Genomic DNA, 23,229 nt, shown 5'->3' with positions numbered 1-23,229 from the left:
GTACAGTGATGGCTAACCTTGGCACCCCAGATGTTTTGGAACTACATTTCCCATGATTGGGTTCTGGCTATAAAGAGTCAAATAATTGTACTTTAAACTAAAGGAGTCAGGTACTCTATTGCAGGGATTCCCAAACTACGGCCCTCCAGTTGTTCAGGAACTACAATTCCCATCACGCCTAGTCATGTCTGTGAATGTCAGAGTTTTACAATGCCTCATGGGATGTGTAGTTCCTCAACAGCTGCAGGGCCGTAGTTTGGGAATCCCTGCTCTATTGTATCTTAACCTCAATCCAAATCCTAACCATAAACCTCCACCCAACTCCTAACCATAATTCTTGACATCATCCTGGACCAGGGTTTCAAACCAGGGTTCCATGGAACTCTAGGGTTCCTCCAGAGGTTGTTCGGGGTTCCTTGAGCACTGAGCTATTTCTGCCTCTCAGATAATTTCCCACTGACACCATTGATCATTTTAGCCTAATTTATAATTTATTAGGGGGTAAGTCTTCCCAATTTATAAGGGGGTAAATCTTCCCAATGGCCACATATAGTAATTTTCAACAGGGGTTCCCTGAGACTGGAAAGTTATTTGAAGGCTTCCTCTGTGTTAAAATGGTTGAGAAAGGCTGACCTAGACCCTAATCCTAAATCTTAACCTAACCCTTGAAGTAGGGTGACCAGACACCCCCGGTTTCTGAGGACAGTCCCAGGACTGGGGACACTATCCCCGGAGCCAGTCCGTCCCCGGATTTCAAGGACGGTGCTAGGTGCAGGGCCGATTGTGGGCAGATGCTGAGGCAGAGGGGGGTGCCGAAGGCAGTGGTATACGAATGGGGGGCAGTCCGCATCAGATGCCACACATTGGGGGGGGAGGGGGGAGTCAGGCCGGCGTCGCCTGCTGTGTCAGCTTTAATTTGGATCACTGGGCGCCCTCGTCACCCAAAGTCCCTCCTCCTGGTTTGGCTCCTTTGATAGACAGCACACTTGTCCAATGCCGGGACGTGTGCTGTCTATCATAGGTAGAAGCCGATCCAGGAGACGGGGCTTGTGTGACAGCGGGCGCCCTTAGATTCAAAATAAAGCTGACACAGCGGGCGACGCCTATCTGTGTGAAGATCCGGCCAGACCTCCTCTTCTCTCTGATCCCCCTACATTGGTGAGGCTGCATTGAATGGGCACTGGTCAGGCTGCATTGCTGGGTACTGGTGAGGCTGCATAGATCGGCATTGGTAAGACTGCATTGCTAAGCACCTGTTAGGGTGCATTGCTGGGCACTGGTCAGGCTGCTTTGCTGGGCATTGGTGAGGCTGCATTGCTAGGTACTGGTCAGGCTGCATTGCTGGGCATGGGTCAGGCTGCATTGCTGGGCAATGGTCAGGCTGCATTGCTGGGCACTGGGGAACCTGCATTGCTGGTCACTGGTCAGGCTGCATTGCTGGGCATGGGTCAGGCTGCATTGCGGGCACTGGTTTTCTGCATGCTATATAAAATATGCAATCATCGTCTCTCGTTTTTACTGCTTTAAATGAAAAGTATCCTTCTAATATACTTTGTCAAGCTAACCTTGAAGAAATTCATAGTCTGCCAGCATTGGCTTCTCCCTCAGTTGTTCGCATCGCCTTACCTGTTGGCCTGGGTGCTAAATACTCCAATGACCGTCGGCCGGTTGTTGATGGTGAGGATGTCACTCATGGACTGGAGGACGTCAAAGTAGAAGAAGGAGTCTCCTGGGACAGAGCAGTTGAGTCGAGCTTTCAGAAAGGAAGTCCAGTACTTCTCCAAGACCCTCGGAGAGCCGCCCATGTCGTTTTTGCATACTCTGGCCACACGAGAGAAGGTCACCTGGACAACAATGAAGCCACCTTAAAAACTGAATCTTCAAGTACATTTTTTTATTTGAAAATAATTGTTCAAAGCATGTTTTGATCCCTTCCAAGTCAATAATGCAGCTTGAAACCCTGACAAACAGACTTTGCAACTCATATGATGCTGTAAATTTAGGGCTTGGCTCTGACTTGCTGGGTTTCTTTCTGTGGTCCATCTCCACATAGTCCTATGAAGAATCCACTAGGGGCCAGGAGCATTATGAGGTCAAGACCTCCCTAGCTGCTATTCCCAGGGTACATATGTAGATCACACTCTTGAATTAGCTCTTTGTAGTTTCCATTGGAAGCCCAATGACAAGGTGACAATACAGAACCCAATTAGGAGACAGAGATAGAACGTTTTCACCAGAGGCGTTACTAGAACCTTCAGGGCCCCAATGCAAGAAACCATGAAGGTCCCCCCTGACCCATTGGTCCCTTTCCATCGGCCCTTTTCTCTGGCCCTTTCTTCTGAGCTCGGGGGTCCTTCCACCTGGGCCTGTGCCCTTCCCACTGATCCTGGGGCCCTTTACTCCCATGGCGGGGTCCTTTATTATGGTCCCCCCCCCCCAGTGGGACCATTTCACATGTTCTGCAGTGGGTCTCTTTCCTGCTGTCTTGGGTCTTCCCCAAGGTGGCAGAACTACAGGGCCCAGTTTCAAATGCAACCTTTGCGACCCTGGTAGTTCTGCTACTACCTCCACCTATAATTCCTGATCTAGTCTTATATCTTCAATCCCTTCCACCCATAATTGGGATAATTACAATGATGAATCTGTATTCCATGTAATCAATAATATCATTATAAAACAAACATTGGCCTGGTGGTGATGATCAGTTTGGGAGGGAGCCATGTCAGTCGGCAGTTATGATCAGGCAATTCTGGGTGTTGTAGATCTCCAGCAGCAGTAGAAAGAAGAAAGTACCACATTCCTAAACTATGATATGGGCAGCCACCAGTCGGTCCCCAGAGCGCGACCTTTGCTACCCTGGTAGTTCCGCCACTGGTTGTGACCTTTTAACAGCATATTTATTTTCTATGATACTCAGGCACCATCTAGTAGCCTAAGAACATTTTATTTTGCCCCATTCACACAAACATAATTTTATTCAATTTCGAAAGATGAACAGCTATGCAAATGTTTTCATAAATACACCCCTAACTGTAGCTTTCTTTGCAGGATTTGTGAAGTGACTCATGTCTTAGTCTTTCAGTACCAGCTCTGCCATCAAAAATATCCCATTAAAAAAATATTTTAAAAATTGCGTTCAGGAGACAGGAACACTTTGCTGACCCTGTCTTGGTTGATTGAGTTGCAAAGAGAAAATATTTTCCCAGTAACAGGCCCAAAGCACCTCTAGCATGCAGACAGATCAGCTGGACAGTGAGTGCCCTAAATACAAAGAGACAGGCAGACACCGGAGAAAAATGAGGCAAATTGAAAAAAAAATAAGAAGAACCTGAAACTAAATGGATTGTAAAAGCAAAACGTTTATAGGTCAGGAAAGAGGTGGAGGCCGTGAAATGCTGCACAGAACCGCATTACGGCAGGAGATGAATGGGGGGAAGTTATTTTGGCCCGGGGAAGGTGAGACCACCGTTCCTCTATGTGCAGCTCAGTGATCTATTCTTGGCTCTACGACACATCGTTCAATATTGGGAGGAGGTAAGCTTAAACTGAGAGTGAATTACTGCTGAACATCAAAAGACGGCCTAAGAGGAGGCAAGACAGGCAGCTAGCTAAGGTGCTCGGAATTTTAAGGCACAAATTGAATAACCTTTGCTTCTTTGCATGAAGGACTAAATGCATAACTAATATAGGACATTAGCCAGCAACAATTACATTATAGGACATCCATTCTCAACCAGGGACCCATGGAACTCTAGCAACTCCTTTCTCTTTATTATTATTATTGTTATTATTATTACACAGGATTTATATAAAAAGGGATACAGTACAGTTACAATTCAATAAAATACAAGAGGGTTAAGAGTTCCCTGCTCATAAGAGCTTACAATCTAACAGGGTAGGCCAAGTGGTACAAAAGGTTGTAACTCTTTCTACAAAGGTTGCTAGAGATTCTTCGAGCTGTGACTGATTCACCTCCTATTTGAGCCAGGGGGCATTCTTCCCACTAAGTAAAAATGAAAGGGAGGCATTCTTCCCATTGACTGCCAATGTACATACAGTACATTCCTCCCAGTGACCTATAATGTAAGGAGCATTCTTCTCACTTACCACCAATGTAAGGAGCACTCCTTCCAATGACCCCCAATGTAAGGAGCATTCTTCCCACTGACTGCCAATGTAAGTATATTCCTCCCACTGACCACCAATGTAAGGAGCATTCTTTCCACTGACCACCCATTCTTCGCACTGGTCACCAATGTAGGGGGTATTCTTTCCACTGACCCCCAATGTAAGGGACAGTCTTCCCACTGATCCCCAATGTAAGTACATTCCTTCAACTTACCACCAAAGTAAGGAACATTCTTCCCGATCACCGCCAGTTAAGGAACATTCCTTCCAATGACCCCCAATGTAAGGAGCATTTTTCCCACTGAACCCCAATGTAAGAAGCATTCTTCCCACTGATCACCAATGTAAGGAGCATTTTTCCCACTGACCACCAATGTAAGGGGCATTTTTCCCACTGACCGCCAATATAAGGGACATTTTTCCCACTGGTCACCAATGTAAGGGACATTCTTCTCACTGACCCCCAATGTAAGGGACATTCTTCCCACTGACACCCAATATAAGGAGCATTTTCCCACTGACCACCAATATAATGGATATTCTTCTTACTGACCACCAATGTAAAGAACATTCTTCCCACTGAACCCCAATATAAGGAGCATTTTCCCACTGACCACCAATATAATGGATTTTCTTCTTACTGACCTCCAACGTAAAGAACATTCTTCCCACTGAGCCCCAATATAAGGGGAGCATTTTTCCCACTGACAACCAATATAATGGACATTCTTCTTACTGACCAACAATGTAAAGAACATTCTTCCCACTAAACCCCATAATAAGGGGGGCATTCTTCCCACTGCCCACCAATGTAAGGAGCATTTTTCCCACTGACCACCAATATAAGGGACATTCTTCTCACTGACCCCCAATGTAAAGAGCATTCTTGCCACTAAACCCCAATATAAGCGGGGCATTCTTCCCACTGACCACCAATGTAAGGGGCATTCCTCCCATTAACCACCAATGTAAACGGCATTCCTCCCACTGACCACCTTTGTAAGGGATATTCTTCCTACTGACCCCCCCCAATGAAAACAGCATTCTTCTCAATGACTCCCAGTGAATTAGCAGGGGTTCCTTGAGACCTGACAATTATTTAAAGGGTTCCCCTGGTAAAAAAAAGGCTGTTATAGTAAACACTTTGTGCTGCTTCTCCCTCCCCCTTATTGAGCTCTTCTGTTCAGCAGATCGCAAGAATCGGATACCTAGTCAAAATTTAGGTACTTTTATGCATCTAAAAAAAATATATATATTTGATGGTTCCCTAACTATTGCATTAGTCTGTGGTTTTGCTGCCCAGAGTTCCTCTTTAAAAAGCCATCCATATCATCAACCGTAACTCTTTCAGGACCATGTACTAAGCAAACAAGCCAATAGCATTTATAAGGCCAGCATTCCAGGAAATCTAATTTGCTTGTTGTGTTGAGTGACACCGCCAGTTCTATGACAAACCAATCACACGGAGTAATATATATTGCAAACGCGATACAGGCCGCCCAAGTCCCTTGAAAGGACGCGGGGCAATTAATCCAGCAGGCCGTGTCTCTGGCTGATAATGACGGCGGTTTATCAGATCCGGAACAGCCGCTTCTGCTCATTTTCCCGTTAACTGGCTGGGCACAGATAGCCGCGCTGCCCTTTGCTGCTCGGGAGATGATTGGATAAGCCCATCTTTGGGATGCTTTGACAATTATCAGCGTCGTACAGGCGCTGTGGCAGCACAAGCCAAGTAGTAATTTTCTTGTAATGCTGTTAAGGGGATGGAGCAGAGGTGGAGGAGAGATAAGAGAGGATTGCTGAGGATGGGTGGTGGTGGTGGTGGTGGTGGGGGGTGTCTTCGATGTGGCGTCATTGCTTGTGTTCCCCTCAGCTGCTTTGCTGCGGTCGGGCGGTCAGCTGCCAGAAAGATAGGCCTATGGCTCAATGGGGGGGATGTCTACATTTAAAAAATATGTGACTCTAACTTGTGACTGATATAAAAACAGTAGAATCAGCACTGGTTACTGATAAAAGAAAGAAGCAACGAGGATCCATAATGCAGAGACTACTGGTGGCTACTATCCAATGCAGAGACCACAAGTGACTACTGTACAATGCAGAGATACCTGGTGGCTACTATCCAATGCAGAGACCACTGGTGGCTACCATACAATGCAGAGACTACTGGTGACTACTATCTAATGAAGAGACCACCTGTGGCTACCGTACAATGCAGAGACTACTGGTGGCTATTATCCAATGCAGAGACCACTGGTGGCTACTATACAATGCAGAGACTACTGGTGGCTACTATTCAATGCAGAAACCACAAGTGGCTACCATACAATGCAGAGATACCTGGTGGCTACTATCCAATGCAGAGACCACAAGTGACTACCGCACAATGCAGAGATAGCTGGTGGCTACTATCCAATGCAGAGACCACTGGTGGCTGCCGTACAATGCAGAGACTACTGGTGACTACAATCTAATGCAGACACCACTGGTGGCTACTGTACAATGCAGAGAGTACCGGTGGCTATTATCCAATGCAGAGACCACTGGTGACTACCATACAATGCAGAGACTACTGGTGGCTACTATTCAATACAGAGACCACAAGTGGCTACCATACAATGCAGAGATACCTGGTGGCTACTATCCAATGCAAAGACCACAAGTGGCTACCATACAATGCAGAGACTACTGGTGGCTATCCAATGCAGAGACTACTGGTGGCTACCATACAATGCAGAAACCACTGGTGGCTGCTATACAATGCAGAGACCACAAGTGGCTACCATTCAATGTGGAGACCACTGGTGGCTGCTATACAATGCAGAGACCACAAGTGGCTACCATACAATGTAGAGACCACTGGTGGCTGCTATACAATGCAGAGATACCTGCTGGCTACTGTACAATGCAGAGACTACTGGTGGCTATTATCCAATGCAGAGACCACTGGTGGCTACCATACAATGCAGAGACTACTGGTGGCTACTATTCAATACAGAGACCACAAGTGGCTACCATACAATGCAGAGATACCTGGTGGCTACTATCCAATGCAAAGACCACAAGTGGCTACCATACAATGCAGAGACTACTGGTGGCTATCCAATGCAGAGACTACTGGTGGCTACCATACTATGCAAGAACCACTGGTGGATACCATACAATGCAGAGACCACTTATGGCTGCTAAACAACAGAGAGACCCCAAGTGGCCACCATACAATGCAGAGATACCTCTTGGCTACAGTACAATACAGAGCCCACTGATGGCTACCATACGATGCAGAGACCACTGGTGTCTACCATACAATGCAGAGACCACTGCCGGCTATTATACAGTGTAGAGACCACTGGTGGTTACTAGACATTGCAGGGACCACAGGTGGCTACTATACAATGCAGGCACCACTAGCGGCTACTGCACAATGCTGTAACAACTGGTGGCTACTATACAATGCAATGACCACAAGTGGCTACCATACAATGCAGAGATATCTGGTGGCAACTATAAAATGTTGAGACCAATGATTGCTATTGTACAACGCAGAGACCACTGGTGGCTATTATACAGTGCAGATGCTATTGGTGACTGCTATGCAATTCAGAGACCACTGGTGGCTACTATGCAAAGCAGAGACCACTGGTGGCTACTATGCAATGCAGAGACAACATGGTGCTTATTATACAGTGTAGAGACCACTGGCAGCTACTATACATTGCAGGGACCACTGATGGCAACTATACAGTACAATGCAAGGACCACTAGTGGCTACTGTAGAATGCAGGGACAACTAGTGGCAACTATACAATGCAGAGACCACAAGTGGCTACCATACAATGCAAAGATAGATGATGGCTAATATACAATGCTGAGACTATTGATTGCTATTGTACAATAATGAAACCACTGGTGCCTACTATGAAATGCAGAGACCACTGGTGACTATTAAGAAATGCAGAGAGCATCATTGACTGCTATACAATGCATAAACCACCAGAGGCTATTATACAATGTAGCTGGCTACTATACACTGCAGAATCCATTAGAGGCTGCTATGCAATGTAGAGGCCACTGGTGGCTACTATATCAAGCATAGACCACAAGCGACTATTATGCAATGCAGAGAACACTAGTGGATAATATGCAATGCAGAGACCACTGGTAACTAGTACACTATACAGAATGCAGAGACTAGTGGTGGCTGTAATACAATGCAGAGATCACCGGTGGCCATTGTACAATGAAAAGACCACTAGTCAATAGTATACCATGCAGAGACCACAGCTGGCTACTATACAAAACAGAGAACCCAAGTGGCTATTACACAAGGAGGAGACGACTGGTGGCTACTATACAAGGCAGAGACTGCTAGTGGCTGGTATACAATGCAGAAACCACTGATGTCTATGAAACAGTGTAGAGACCACTGGTGACTACTATGCAATACAGAGAACACCAATTGCCTATATATAATAAGGGACCACCAGTGGCAACTATACAGTGTAGAGACCACTGTTGGCTTTTATACAAAGTAGAGCCCACTGGTACCTATTATATAATGCAGGGATAACTGGTGGCTACTATACAATGGTGGAGAGTATGCAATACAGGAGACCACCAGACCACAGGAGACTACCAGTAGCTACTGGTGGCTATTATCCAAAGCAGAGGCCACTGGTACCTATTTGTTAATGCAGAGATAACTGGTGGCTACTATACAATGATGGAGAGTATGCAATACGGGAGACTACCAGACCACAGGAGACTACCAGTAGCTACTGGTGGCTATTATACAAAGCAGAGCTCACTGGTACCTATTATATAATGCAGGGATAACTGATGGCTACTATACAATGGTGGATAGTATGCAATACAGAAGACTACCAGACCACAGGAGACTGCCAGTAGCTACTGGTGGCTATTATACAAAGAAGAGACCACTGGTACCTATTATATAATGCAGGGATAACTGATGGCTACTATACAATGGTGGAGAGTATGCAATACAGGAGACTACCAAACCACTGGAGACTACCAATAGCTACTATACAGTGTGGAGACCACTTATGGCTATTATACAATGTGGAGACCACTGGTGGCTATTATACAATGTGGAGACCACTGGTGGCTATTATACAATGAGGAGATCACTTATGGCTATTATACAATGTGGAGACCACTGGTGGCTATTATACAATGTGGAGACCACTGGTGGCTATTATACAATGTGGAGACCATTTATGGCTATTATACAATGTGGAGACCACTGGTGGCTACTGTACAATGTGGAGACCACTGGTGGCTATTATACAATGTGGAGACCACTGGTGGCTATTATACAATGTGGAGACCACTGGTGGCTATTATAAAATGAGGAGATCACTTATGGCTATTATACAATGTGGAGACCACTGGTGGCTACTGTACAATGTGGAGACCACTGATGGCTATTATACAATGTGGAGACCATTTATGGCTATTATACAATGTGGAGACCACTGGTGGCTACTGTACAATGTGGAGACCACTGGTGGCTATTATACAATGAGGAGATCACTTATGGCTATTATACAATGTGGAGACCACTGGTGGCTATTATACAATGAGGAGATCACTTATGGCTATTATACAATGTGGAGACCACTGGTGGCTACTGTACAATGTGGAGACCACTGATGGCTATTATACAATGTGGAGACCATTTATGGCTATTATACAATGTGGAGACCACTGGTGGCTACTGTACAATGTGGAGACCACTGGTGGCTATTATACAATGTGGAGACCACTGGTGGCTATTATACAATGTGGAGACCACTGGTGGCTATTACACAATGAGGAGATCACTCATGGCTATTATACAATGTGGAGACCACTGATGGCTACTGTACAATGTGGAGACCACTGGTGGCTATTATACAATGTGGAGACCACTGGTGGCTACTGTACAATGTGGAGACCACTGATGGCTATTATAGAATGTGGAGACCATTTATGGCTATTATACAATGTGGAGACCACTGGTGGCTACTGTACAATGTGGAGACCACTGGTGGCTATTATACAATGTGGAGACCACTGGTGGCTATTATACGAGGAGATCACTCATGGCTATTATACAATGTGGAGACCACTGGTGGCTACTGTACAATGTGGAGACCACTGGTGGCTATTATACAATGTGGAGACCACTGGTGGCTATTATACAATGTGGAGACCATTGGCGGCTATTATACAATGTGGAGACCACTGGTGGCTGTTATACAATGTGGAGACCATTGGTGGCTATTATACAATGTGGAGACCACTGATGGCTATTATACAATGTGGAGACCACTGATGGCTATTATACAATGTGGAGACCACTGGTGGCTATTATACAATGTGGAGACCACGGGTGACTATTATACAATGTGGAGACCACTGATGGCTATTATACAATGTGGAGACCACTGATGGCTATTATACAATGTGGAGACCATTTATGGCTATTATACAATGTGGAGACCACTGGTGGCTACTGTACAATCTGGAGACCACTGGTGGCTATTATACAATGTGGAGACCACTGGTGGCTATTATACAATGAGGAGATCACTCATGGCTATTATACAATGTGGAGACCACTGGTGGCTACTGTACAATGTGGAGACCACTGGTGGCTATTATACAATGTGGAGACCACTGGTGGCTACTGTACAATGTGGAGACCACTGATGGCTATTATAGAATGTGGAGACCATTTATGGCTATTATACAATGTGGAGACCACTGGTGGCTATTATACAATGTGGAGACCACTGGTGGCTGTTATACAATGTGGAGACCATTGGTGGCTATTATACAATGTGGAGACCACTGGTGGCTATTATACAATGTGGAGACCACTGGTGGCTATTATACAATGTGGAGACCACGGGTGACTATTATACAATGTGGAGACCACTGGTGGCTATTATACAATACAGAGACAGTTGAAGAATAGTATACAATACAGAGACCACTTGTAGCCATTATATGGAACTTTACCTTGCCCACTGTGGTGTATTCCATGGAGATCTCCCGAAAGAAGAAATACACGTAGTTTCCATACTCCACCGCATGGATAAAATGGGGTTCTGAAATGGAAAAAAACACAAATAACTACCAAACCTGAATGAAAACATTTCCTTAATGGCAGAGAAAGTGCTTCATTATTCTGTATTTTCTAATACACATGGGAGCTTTCAGATACCACAGTGAAATATGCTGAAGCTTCTATATTTAAAGAGAGGTAGTAAAAATTTTAATTCTCTCTGTAAAACGTAAACTTTGACAACCACATGCACAGCAGTTTCAATTTACGAAAACAACAAAAACATTAAAGATTTAAAAAAAAAAAAAAGTTGTTATTTTTTTAAAGAACATAAGGATTAGGAAGGATAAGAAGTTCTGTCCCCAGGACAGGAAGTGAGAGATAATCTCCCCCAACTAGGACACATTAATGATCAACAAGAACCCAATCCAATCTGCTCTATTTAAGCAATTTTTTTTTATGTCTGTGTTCCCTTTGGAGACGTTTGCTGTCCCGTTGACCAAAATGGAAGGGAAAATGCCCTCTGTGGGGACATTGTAGAGGATTAAAACACAGAAATGAAACAACCCCATCCTTCTCTTACCTAAACAAAATAGGAGTTCCACTTTAACCATTGAGCTTTTTTAGGTTGAGTAAATATATGTGGGTCTAGTAAATGTGTTCTCTATATACGCATATACATATATATATATATATATATATATATATATATATGTAAAATATATCCACTTCTGGACCGGAAGGATCAGAGGCGTAACTAGAACCTTCAGGGCCCTAGTGCAAGAAACCATAAAGGGCCCCCCGGACCCCTGGCCGGGGCCCTTCCCTTCAAGCCTGGGGCTCTTCCCACTGATCCCGGGGCCCTTTACTCTTGTAATGGGGCCCTTTATCATGGTCCTGCAGCGGGACCCTTTCACAAGTTCTGCAGTGGGCCCCATTTCCTGCCATCTTGGTGACTCCCCACGGTGGTGGAATGCCAGGGCTCTGTTGCAAGTGTGGCCTTTGCGATCCTGGAAGTTCACCCACTGGTGTCAGTAGTTTTTATTTTTTGGTATTTTAATTGTATTATTTTTTATCATTTTATTTTTATTTTTTTACAATGTCACTGACTATGACTCTGTCCATTCAGAAAAGGAAGGAGCTGGTAAATTACATATTTACCGACGCATTCCTGGTTCTCTATTGTGACACATCCCCTGCAGCAGCCGGCAGGAGAAGGGAGGGAGCATAGTGGGGCAGGGGGAGCAGCACAGTAGGGGGGGGGGGACCAGGGGAGCACACAGGGGCCCAGAGACAGCAGAACAGAAGTGAACTGGATAGGAGGAGTGGCGGGGGCAGCATACAGAGGAACCAATCTCCTCCATTTTCCTCCTGTGGCTACAGAAGGAAAAAGGAGGACAGTGATTTCTCTACATGCTTCCCCCGCCGCCCCTCCTATTCAGGTGTACAGGGGAGCTGCATGGGCCCCCTGGAGCATAGGGCCCGGTTGCAATTGCAACCCCTGCAACCCCTGTAATTACGCCCCTGGGAAGGATTTTCCCCCCTAAACCACTTTACCACCGGAGGATTTTCCTGCTTTATGTCCAGGCCACTTTTTGCGACTCGCCACTGTGCGAATTTTACTGACAATTGCGCGGTCATGCAACGCCGTACCCAAACGAAATTTACGTCCTTTTTTTCCCACAAACAGAACTTCCTTTTGGTGGTATTTGATCACCTGTGCGATTTTAATTTTTTGCGATATTAATAAAAAAAAGGGACAATTTTGAAAAAATAACAATACTGTATTTTTCTACTTTGACAGTTAAAAAATATCCAATATATTAAATTTTTGTCATATATTTAGGCCAAAATGTATTTAGCTACATGTCTTTGACAAAAAAATTCTCAATGAGCGTATTTTTAACCGCTTTAAGACCGGAAGATTTTACCCCATTCCTGACCAGGCCATATTTTGCGATTCGTCACTGCGTTACTTTAATGGACAATTGCGCAGTCGTTCGATGCTGTACCCAAATTAAATTTATGTCCCTTTTTCCCCCACAAATAGAACTTTCTTTTGGTGGTATTTGATCACCTGTGGGATTTTTACTTTTTGCGCTATAAACAAAAAAAGAGCGACAATTTTGAAAAAATAACAATATTTTTCAAATTTTTTTATATGAAATTCCCCCAAAAAAATGTAAAAATCAAAATTTTTTAACATTTTAGGCTAATTTGTTTTCTGCTACATATTTTTGGTAAAAAAAAAAAGCGTATTTTGATTGGTTTGTGCAAACGTTATCGCGTCTACAAACTACGGGAAAGATTTATGTCATTTTTTTTTTTTTTTTTTTTTTTACTAGTAATGACGGCGATCTGCGTTTTTTTGCGGGACTGCGACATTGTGGTGGACATATCGGACCCCTAACTGACATTTTTGACACTTTTCGGGGGACCAGTGACATTACTACAGTAATCAGTGCTAAAAAATATGCACTGTTACTGTAATAATGACACTGGCAGGGAAGGGGATAACACTGTGGGTGATCAAGGGGTTAAATGTGTACCTAGGGGCGTGTTTCTAACTGTATGGGGGTGTGGCTTGTGAAATGAACATAGAGATATGTGATTCTATATAGAAGGATCACAGGAGCTCTGTGATCATCCCAGGGAGAAGAACGGTCGGCTGTGTTTACAACAGCTGACTGTCCTTCTCTCTCAGTGGGGAACGATCGCAGGTGTCATGCGGCAATCGGAGCCGCCTGCCCCGTTCTTCGGAGTCCCCGCTGCCGAGTGGGCGCGGGAGCGCACCGCCGGCGGCGCGTGCTCGCCCCCTGGCTGCAGCCGCACAACCGACGTAGCCCTACGTTGGTTCCTGCAGGAGGGCTGCCCTGCCGCAGTATATATGCGGTGAGCAGTCCGGAACCGGTTAAGAAAACAAACCAAAACTTTGAACACCTTTTTGTGTTTTGATGCGCCTGAAATGTATTTAGCTGCTTTAAACTGAAAGTTCAATTGGGCTTTAGACTAAAGGAGGAAAAAAAAAAACAAAAGTTCCCAGCCTCGAATTAAAAATGCTGTTTACACAAAAAAAAGTTTGTCCATCCAGTTGCCCAGTCACCTTACCTCGGAGCCATTTGGAGTCGTATTTGATGGTGCGGAGAACGGGGCTCTTCTCCCCCAGGCTTCGGTAGATGACGGCGTCGCTGGCTTGGAAGTCGGCCACCGTGGCTGAATACAAATTCCCATCTACAGAAAGAAGACAGAGAAGAGAGGGAGGGGGTGGGTGAGGGGACCGCACAACGAGCCATGAAATCTAAACACTAGACGTAGTGCGCTTCCGGCTGTTGTATTGCTAAGTCAATTAGTTGCAGTCTCACGGAGCACCGGCAAGCGTCTCTGGAAACGTGAGCGGTACCTCTGATAGCTGCACGCAGCATTATTACTGCGCTGTATGCCGCCGTGTCCCGTTATAATGGATCTTGTCTACTTGATTTGTCTTTAATCAAGGGCTTAAGTCAATTTTTTTTTTCTTCCTATCGCCTTGCTGAAACTGTAAGTATCGACCTCGGAGCCCGCGCGGCAAAGAATATCATTACTCGACTCGGCGGTGGAAGACGCGCTCGCTTTATGCGCTAGTAATCTGCAGATTATTAGTTTACTGACCCCCCCCTGTGAAATCTATGGGGCTTGCCAAGGCTTTGCAGAGGAGGCATATCAGGATCAAAGTGATGGAGTGCCAAATTTTTGCAGAGAAGGAAAATTAGTAACAAAATTCTGCATGGATAGATGTTTAGAGATGTATTCTACAGTCAGAGGATCTACACTTTCTCCTCCCTCTCATGCTTATTTGGCAGGGGATTCTCGTCTAGCACTTCTACCGTTCGACCAGCGCAGTCACACTTGGGGGTAACATTTGTCAAAATTTTGTGATCTGCTTCCACCAATTTAACTACTAAAGGAGTTCTTGATGCCACCTAACAGTTTGATCAAACATTGCGGCCTGCCACTCCACACTGTGCCTCCCAGCACGGACTCCATGCCTAAAGCAGCCAAACATGCAGACAAAATTTTGCCAAAATTTTGTGATCTGCTTCCACCAATTGAACCACTAAAGGAGTTCCTGAACCACTAAAGGAGTTCCTGACACCACCCAAGAGTTTTATCAAGTATTACTTTCTGCTGTTTCACACTGCGCCTTGAACCATGAACTCCCCGCCTAAAGCAATTAAACTTGCAAACAAAATTTTGACAAAATTTTGTGATCTGATTCCGAAACCAATTGAATCACTAAAGAAGTTTCTCGATGCCACCCAAGAGTTTGATCAAGTATTACTTTCTGCTGTTTCATACTGTGCCTTGAACCATGGACTCCATGCCCAAAGCAGCCAAACTTGCAGACAAAATTTTGCCAAAAATCTGCTTCCACTAATTGAACCACTAAAGGAGTTCCTGACGCCACCTAAGAGTTCGATCAAGTATTACTTTCTGCTGTTTCACACTGTACCTCGAACCATGGACTCCCCGCCTAAAGCAGTTAAACTTGCAGACAAAATTTTGCCAAAATGTTGTGATCTGCTTCCACCAATTAAACCACTAAAGGAGTTCTTGACACCACCTAACACTTCGATCAAACATAGCGTTCTGCCACTTCACACTGTGCTTCCCAGCATAGACTCCATGCCCAAAGCAGCCAAACATGCAGACAAAATTTTGTGATCTGCTTCCACCAATTGAACCACTAAAGGAGTTCCTGAACCACTAAAGGAGTTCCTGACACCACCCAAGAGTTTGATCAAGTATTACTTTCTTCTTTTACACTGTGCCTTGAACCATGGACTCCCCACCTAAAGCAGTTAAACTTGCAAACAAAATTTTGCCAACATTTTGTGATCTGCTTCCATCAATTGAACCGCTGAAGAAGTTTCTCGATGTCATCCAAGAGTTCAATCAAGTATTACTTTCTGCTGTTTCACACTGTGCCTCGAACCATGGACTCCCCGCCTAAAGTAGTTAAACTTGCAAACAAAATTTTGCCAAAATTTTGTGATCTGCTTCCACCAATTGAACCACTAAAGGAGTTCCTGACGCCACCTAAGAGTTCGATCAAGTATTACTTTCTGCTGTTTCATACTGTACCTCAAACCATGGACTTCCTGCCTAAACAGTTAAACTTGCAAACAACATTTTGCCAAAATTTTGTGATCTGCTTCCACCAATTAAACCACTAAAGGAATTTTTGACTCCACCTAACAGTTTGATCAAACATTGCGTCCTGTCACTTTACACTGTGCTTCCCAGCATGGACTCCATGACCAAAGCAGCCAAACATGCAGACAAGATTTTGCCCAAATTTTGTGATCTGCTTCCACTAATTGAACCACTAAAGGAGTTCCTGATGCCACCTAAGAGTTCGATCAAGTATTACTTTCTGCTGTTTCACACTGTACCTCGAACCATGGACTCCCCGCCTAAAGCAGTTAAACTTGCAAACAAAATTTTGACAACATTTTGTGATCTGCTTCCACCAATTAAACCACTAAAGGAATTTTTGATGCCACCTAACAGTTTGATCAAACATTGCGTCCTGTCACTTCACACTGTGCTTCCCAGCATGGACTCCATGCTTAAAGCAGCCAAACATGCAGACAAAATTTTGCCAAAAATCTGCTTCCACTAATTGAACCACTAAAGGAGTTCCTGACACCACCTAAGAGTTTGATCAAGTATTACTTTCTGCTGTTTCACACTGTACCTCGAACCATGGACTCCCCGCCTAAAGCAGTTAAACTTGCAAACAAAATTTTGCCAAAATTTTATGATCTGCTTCCACCAATTGAACCGCTAAAGAAGTTTCTCAATGCCACCCAAGAGTTCGATCAAGTATTACTTTCTGCTGTTTCCCACTGTGCCTCAAACCATGGACTCCCTGTCTAAAGCAGTCAAATTTTCAGACAAAATGTTGCCAAAATGTTATCATCTGCTTTCACTAACTGAACCAGGAAATGGGTTCTTAATGTCACATAACAGTTCTATCAAGTAATGCTTCCTTCCACTTCACATTGTGCCTTGGACCATGGACTCCCTGCCCAAAACAGCAAATTTTGCCAAAATTATGTGATCTGACTCCACTTATGAACCGCTAAAGAGCTTCTTGATGCCACCTGACAGTTTGATCAATATATATCATATATAATTTATTTATTTTTATATATTTATATTTATGATATATTATTATATCTAAATTATATATTTTTTTATCTAAATTATATATTTTTTTTATCTCTCTCTCTCTCTCTCTCTCTCTCTCGATATATCTATATCTATATCTATATAGATATATCATTTGTATATTTTGTGTGTGTTACACAGTTACATAGTTCGTGAGGTTGGAAAAAGACACCAGACCTATGATGAGTGTGTGTATAAGTGTTTATGTCAATAGTACATTGTATACCCCTGTATGTTGTGTTTGTTAAGGTGCCCATCTAATAGTTTATGGAAACTAATGACGCTCCTTGCTGACATCACTGCTTGTGGAAGAGAATTCCACATCCTTACCACTCTGACAGTAAAGAACCCTTTACACAGTTTAAGGTTGAACTGCTTCTCTCCTAAATTTATTGAATGGCCATGTGTCTTTTTAAATTCCCTCTCGCTGAATAGTTTGTTCCCTATGCTAGGGTCACCAGTACGGTATTTGTACATTGATATCATATCCTCTCTCAAGTGTCTCTTCTCTTAGAGAGCTTAGAGAGAATAAGTTAAATGCGTGTAGTCTTTTCCCCATAGCTGAAGTCCTATATATTTATATATATACATATTAAGATATATATATGTCTTCAGCTATGAGGAAAGACTACAAGCATTGAACTTATTCTCTCTAAGAGAAGAGATGCTTGAGAGGGGATATATGTGTATATAATTAAATTATATAATTAATTATATGTATATATATATATATGGCGGGATACGAACAGGCTGATGGAGGCTCTTGGCGCAGTCGCCCCCTTTTGAACCAGATGACTATACCTTTTCTATCCCTGGGAACTATATTCACAAGCAATTTCAGCTGCAATATCCATAATACCATTGTTTTACACTGGAATATACTCTACTATCGGATACACTACAAATCTGGGGGGACCTTTTCCATCTAACGTTACAAGACATCAATATCTACTGCTATAAGGGGACTGGGTCCCAATATGGTCTAAGATTAGACAGAAGGATACAAAGACCTTCATGTGATACAGCCAATAGCAGCCTCCATATCACTACTCTGATCCCGACCTGAATCCTCGATAGATTCCAGTGTGGGAATTTGAGGTGGCCCATTCCACCAGTTTTTGGGCCTTTTTCTCCCTCTTCACTTCCCGCCTATTTTTTACTACTCTATGATCAATATGATATACTGATACTGATGACCACGGATCACACGGTTTTTCTGCATTTTGAGAGAGATAAAATTGTATATTAGCGTCTGAGGTCCAGAAGAAGCTAAGGCGAAACGCGTCGACCTCTTCAGACCACGATCCTAATACTCACAAAGTGTAACTACTACAATATCTGTGTATCCAATATTTTGACCTATAGATATGATGAATGTTCTTATTTCAAATAATATGTATGTCATTGTATAGTTTTGCTTCTTGAACTTTTGTTCTATTTTTTAAAAAAAACTTTGGTTAAATAAAAGAATATATGTTTTTTATACTTATGGTAGTCTTTTGCCTACTTAATATGTGCCTTTAAAGTCCACTAAACCTTTATCTCCCTGAGCAAACTTGTTTTGTATCATGGAGTTCCTTTTTCTCTATATATATTTATAATTTTATATATATTTATAATTTATATATATATATATATATATATATATATATATATATATATATATATATATATATGTATTTATTTATTTAATATATATATAAAATTAATTATATAATTTATTATATATACATATATCCCCTCTCAAGCGTCTCTTCTCTTAGAGAGCTTAGAGAGAATAAGTTCAATGCTTGTAGTCCTTCCTCACAGCTGAAGACATATATATATATATATATATATATATATATATACATATATATGTATATATATGTATATATATATATATATTTATAACATATATGTATATATATATATATATATATATATATATATATATATATATATATATAATATACTGTATAAATATATATATATATATATATATAACAAATTATATAATTTATTATATATATATATATATATATATATTTATTAAATTTAATTCAAAATAAGCCCCACACTTTCATTGTAGGAAGGAATCTGGATTGGTGATCTCCATAGAGATAGTTCCAATTCCCCTTTCGGTGATCCAACGCCTCCGCAAATGGGTCACGTGCACTCCGAAAGCAAACGCGAAAAGAAAATATTAGCTCTTAATGGAATGCAATAACGCCTCATTAACAGATTAGGACATTTGCATACTTGAATAAATCATTTTAGCAATTTGTAAATAATAAATCAAGAAAATGAAAGTGACTTGAAACAACTGCGGGTAATAATAATAACAGTAATGACAGACTGGAGGGAATGACACCGCTCGCTCGCGTTAACCCCTTCCGCTGCGACAACAAGGCTTTGCTTCTCGCCAAGTTATGTCTACAAGGTTTTTTTTTTTTTCGCTAATTATCTATAATTTTTCCAAATTAAACTTTTTTTTTTTTTTTTTAATTGGTGGCAACTGATCAGAAATCTGAATTTGTTTTGTTTGATCTAAAAAATGAACCATGGTCTCGGTATTTCTTTGTTCAACATATACATGTGTACCTATACTATCTTCTGCCTGGTTGCAAGGTATTTACGTAAATAAAGGTTGGAGTCTTGGAACACTGTGAATCTGTTAAATGTTGCACAGGGCCGTAGAAATTTTTTTTTTCTGGGGGGGGGGGGTTCGGCCTTGAGTACCCAGAGAACAATAATTAGCACGTCTGCCATGCTGTGACAGATTGTGGTGTGTATATATACAGTATATACAGCGCCCCCAGCAGGCACATCTGTTAGTGAAGCAAAGAGTAAACATGTAAGCCAGGCACGCCTGTCAGCCCCGTAGATGGGACAGGTGGTCTTCCCAGTGGCAGTGCGGCTCCCGCAGCTGATAGGCTACACTAGCCTAGCTGCTGTGAAATTGACCGATGCTCTGGGGGGGGGGGGTAGACTTCCCTGACCCCCCCCCTTATCTACGCCCCTGATGTTGCACTGCTTTTCCTAAGAATTTAGCTATTGATTTTAATTTTAGCATTTCCATTCTGTAATAAAGAACGTGTAGACCTAACCAACCTCATTCTTTGGATCGGAGGTAAAAGAGTCAAGCGATTTAACTCTTCAGCATCTGTCAAACACAGATAGACCAGTTTTGGGTGGACTGACTATTTTAAATCTGGGCATTTTCCACTTCGGTGTGAAGATATAAAACGTTCGACAATTTCACTAACCATTCTCCTCGCAGTGGAGGATTATGGAGGATTATTGGCCTCCTCAGGGCTAATCCCCATTAATTCGCGCTGCGTCTTTATTGCTTTAAAAGTCCTTTGTGCTTCGGGCGCGCGAGCCCCAGAAAGCCTCGGACGTGCCTGACGTGTGTGTTTTCTTCACCCTTGTCTCACGTCGGGTCCATAAAAATGCACCGTGCGTGCTAGAAAGGACAATTAGGAGTAGATTTTTGCGTTTCAGGGAGACACAAGGTCGCTTTGGCACATTAAGTGCTGCTTGTTTAAAGTGGACCTTTAAAAGCCATGATATACAGCAGCAGAACCATTCTTATAAAACAGTCCTGGAGCAGCAATCTAGTGACTATGCCAAGGCTAAGATGATGCCCTCAGTCTGCTGCAGGAAGGTGAAAGCATTTCCTCAGTCTCCTCTCCAGTCAGTGGCGGCCCGTCCATTGGGGCCCCCCCATCCATGCGTCCGGCCCCCTAATCTACATGCAGGGCGCCGGACGCATGGATTCCAATGGGGGTTTTCTTTTTTCTTTTGAAGCACCTGATTAGAGCCAGAGGCTCTAATAGGCTTCAAAAAAGGGTGGGTTTGGGGCGCAGAGCACTGCGCCCAGAGCTCACCCAGTTGTGTGACAATAGCAAATTAATTTTCAATATTGATTCTCTTCCCAGTCAATCAGGAATCGGGTCCTGAGATCCATTTCCCGATTGGCCGAAAGGAGAGGCCATGCTATTGGCCAAGGAGGAGGGAGGAGACGTAGGGGAAGCCGCCGCCGCCACCACCGCTGCCTGCCCTCCACATCAGTCCAGGGTGAGTGAGCCAGGGGATGGTATGGTGTGCAAGCTGATGTGGTCCGGGGGGTATGGTGTGGTCCATCTGCCGCCCCCCCCCCCGGCCCATGGAGCACCAGCCACCACTGGCTAATACCTTACTTGCCCCCACTTAGCACTCAACATGCCCACTTTAAAGACATTTTGAGCAAAATAATATTACCTGCAAAAAGGGCCACGTTGGTTTGCTTGGCGTCAAAAGGGCACCGCGCCTGGCCGTTAAACTCTTCGCCTTCCTGCTCCAAGGTTTTGATCTGAAATGTTAAACAAGAGTTCTTTTGTATAAAATAATATAATAATAATATTATAAAAAAAAAAAGATAAAGCCAATAAATGGATTGAAGGAATTGGTACCACAGGTGATGAGAGTTTGATCCTTCTTGATTACCAGAACTTTATTAGAATTGGAACATTGAGAGTTGTAGGATTTTATCGACCATTTCCCGCTAGTATTATTCTGTGGAACAGTAGATGTCTTAATAATGGGTAGACATCAACCAGCTGTAATATCCATGCGGCCATCATCCCTGACCCCTCTTACCCCAAACAAAAAAATCTTGTACATTGCCTCTTACCTTGTAGTTTCGGCATGTTGGGTTGAAGGAATTGGTACCACAGGTGATGAGAGTTTGGTCCTTTTTTGATCACCATAACTTTAATAAAATTGTAACACTAACAGTTGTAGGACTTTATAGACCATTTTCCTCTAATATTATTCTGTGGAGCAGTAGATGGCTTAATAATGGGTAGACATCAACCAGCTATAATATCCATGCGACCATCAGCTCTGACCCCCTCTTACCCCAAACAAAAAATCTTGTACATTGCCTCTTACCTTGTAGTTTCGGCATGTTGGGTTGAAGGAATTGGTGCCACAGGCGATGAGAGTTTGATCATTCTTGATTACCAGAACTTTAATATAATTGTAGCACTCGTCCTGAGGATAGAAAAAAAATGATTGTGCTTAATTTTACAACCCTTTCTACTTGGTTACTCTTGTTCCTCAATATCTAAATAGACTAGTGATCGACCAATATCAGTTTTTCGTTGCCGATACCGATACAGATATTTTGGCCATTGCATATCGGTATCGGCTGATATGGGCCAAAATTTTCATACATTTACATTTTTACTTGACAGGTACTATTGTGGAGGGATCTAGGGGTCTAAAAGACCCCCAACCCCTCCGCTGCACTTAAAAGCATTCAAAACTCCAAGTTTGGCTCTTTTTAATGCTGTAATTTTTTTTAATCTGGCGCCAGTACCCGAAAGTGATGTCATATCATCCATTCTGGATTTTTGCATTAAGACCCGATCAGAGCTGAATGCGGCTTTGATCGGGCTTTCGGCGGCCGTGCAGGCTGGTTGCCTGGGTCTCCCGGGGGGACCGGAGACCCGGGCGAGCCACGTAAGGCAGTGGGGGGGGGAACGTCCCCTCCCTCTCCTTGTAATGACAACCGAGTGGCTTCTCAGCCGCATCGGTTGTCATTAGAAGACAACCGACTGTCGGCTACTGGGGTGATGCCTCTAGCTGCAGGCATCACTCCGGTACAAGCACTTTCCAAAATATTGGTAATATCGGCCACCTGGGTGACCGATTCCGATATTTTGGGGAAAGTGCATATCGGCCCTCGATATATTGGCTTTGCCCATAATCGTTCGATCCTTAAAATAGACTATATACATCAGAGGCTAAGTGGCGGTGGCTGTTTGGCTGGACAATGTGGCCTA

The 23,229-nt window shown here is 43.3% G+C and overlaps 1 protein-coding gene across 3 annotated transcripts in view; it reads right to left on the bottom strand.

Annotated features, from left to right (window-relative positions):
- The window catches only part of SEMA6C (semaphorin 6C), a 190,100-nt gene that overhangs the window by 62,935 nt on the left and 103,936 nt on the right, over positions 1 to 23,229 (bottom strand). For all 3 annotated transcript variants that reach the window (XM_082275662.1, XM_082275664.1, XM_082275663.1), the window contains exons 6-10: positions 22,334 to 22,435; positions 21,662 to 21,752; positions 14,312 to 14,434; positions 11,158 to 11,246; positions 1,627 to 1,844 (exon numbers count right to left, since the gene is read on the bottom strand). In XM_082275662.1, the coding sequence (XP_082131788.1) occupies positions 1,627 to 1,844; positions 11,158 to 11,246; positions 14,312 to 14,434; positions 21,662 to 21,752; positions 22,334 to 22,435 (623 nt within the window). The remainder of the gene's footprint in view (positions 1 to 1,626; positions 1,845 to 11,157; positions 11,247 to 14,311; positions 14,435 to 21,661; positions 21,753 to 22,333; positions 22,436 to 23,229) is intronic.

Source organism: Pelophylax lessonae (assembly GCF_965119305.1).
Source record: "Pelophylax lessonae genome assembly, chromosome: 13".
Lineage (NCBI taxonomy): Eukaryota > Metazoa > Chordata > Amphibia > Anura > Ranidae > Pelophylax > Pelophylax lessonae.
The sequence above is the reverse complement of the archived record's forward strand: the minus strand, read 5'-3'. Positions and strand labels throughout refer to the sequence as shown.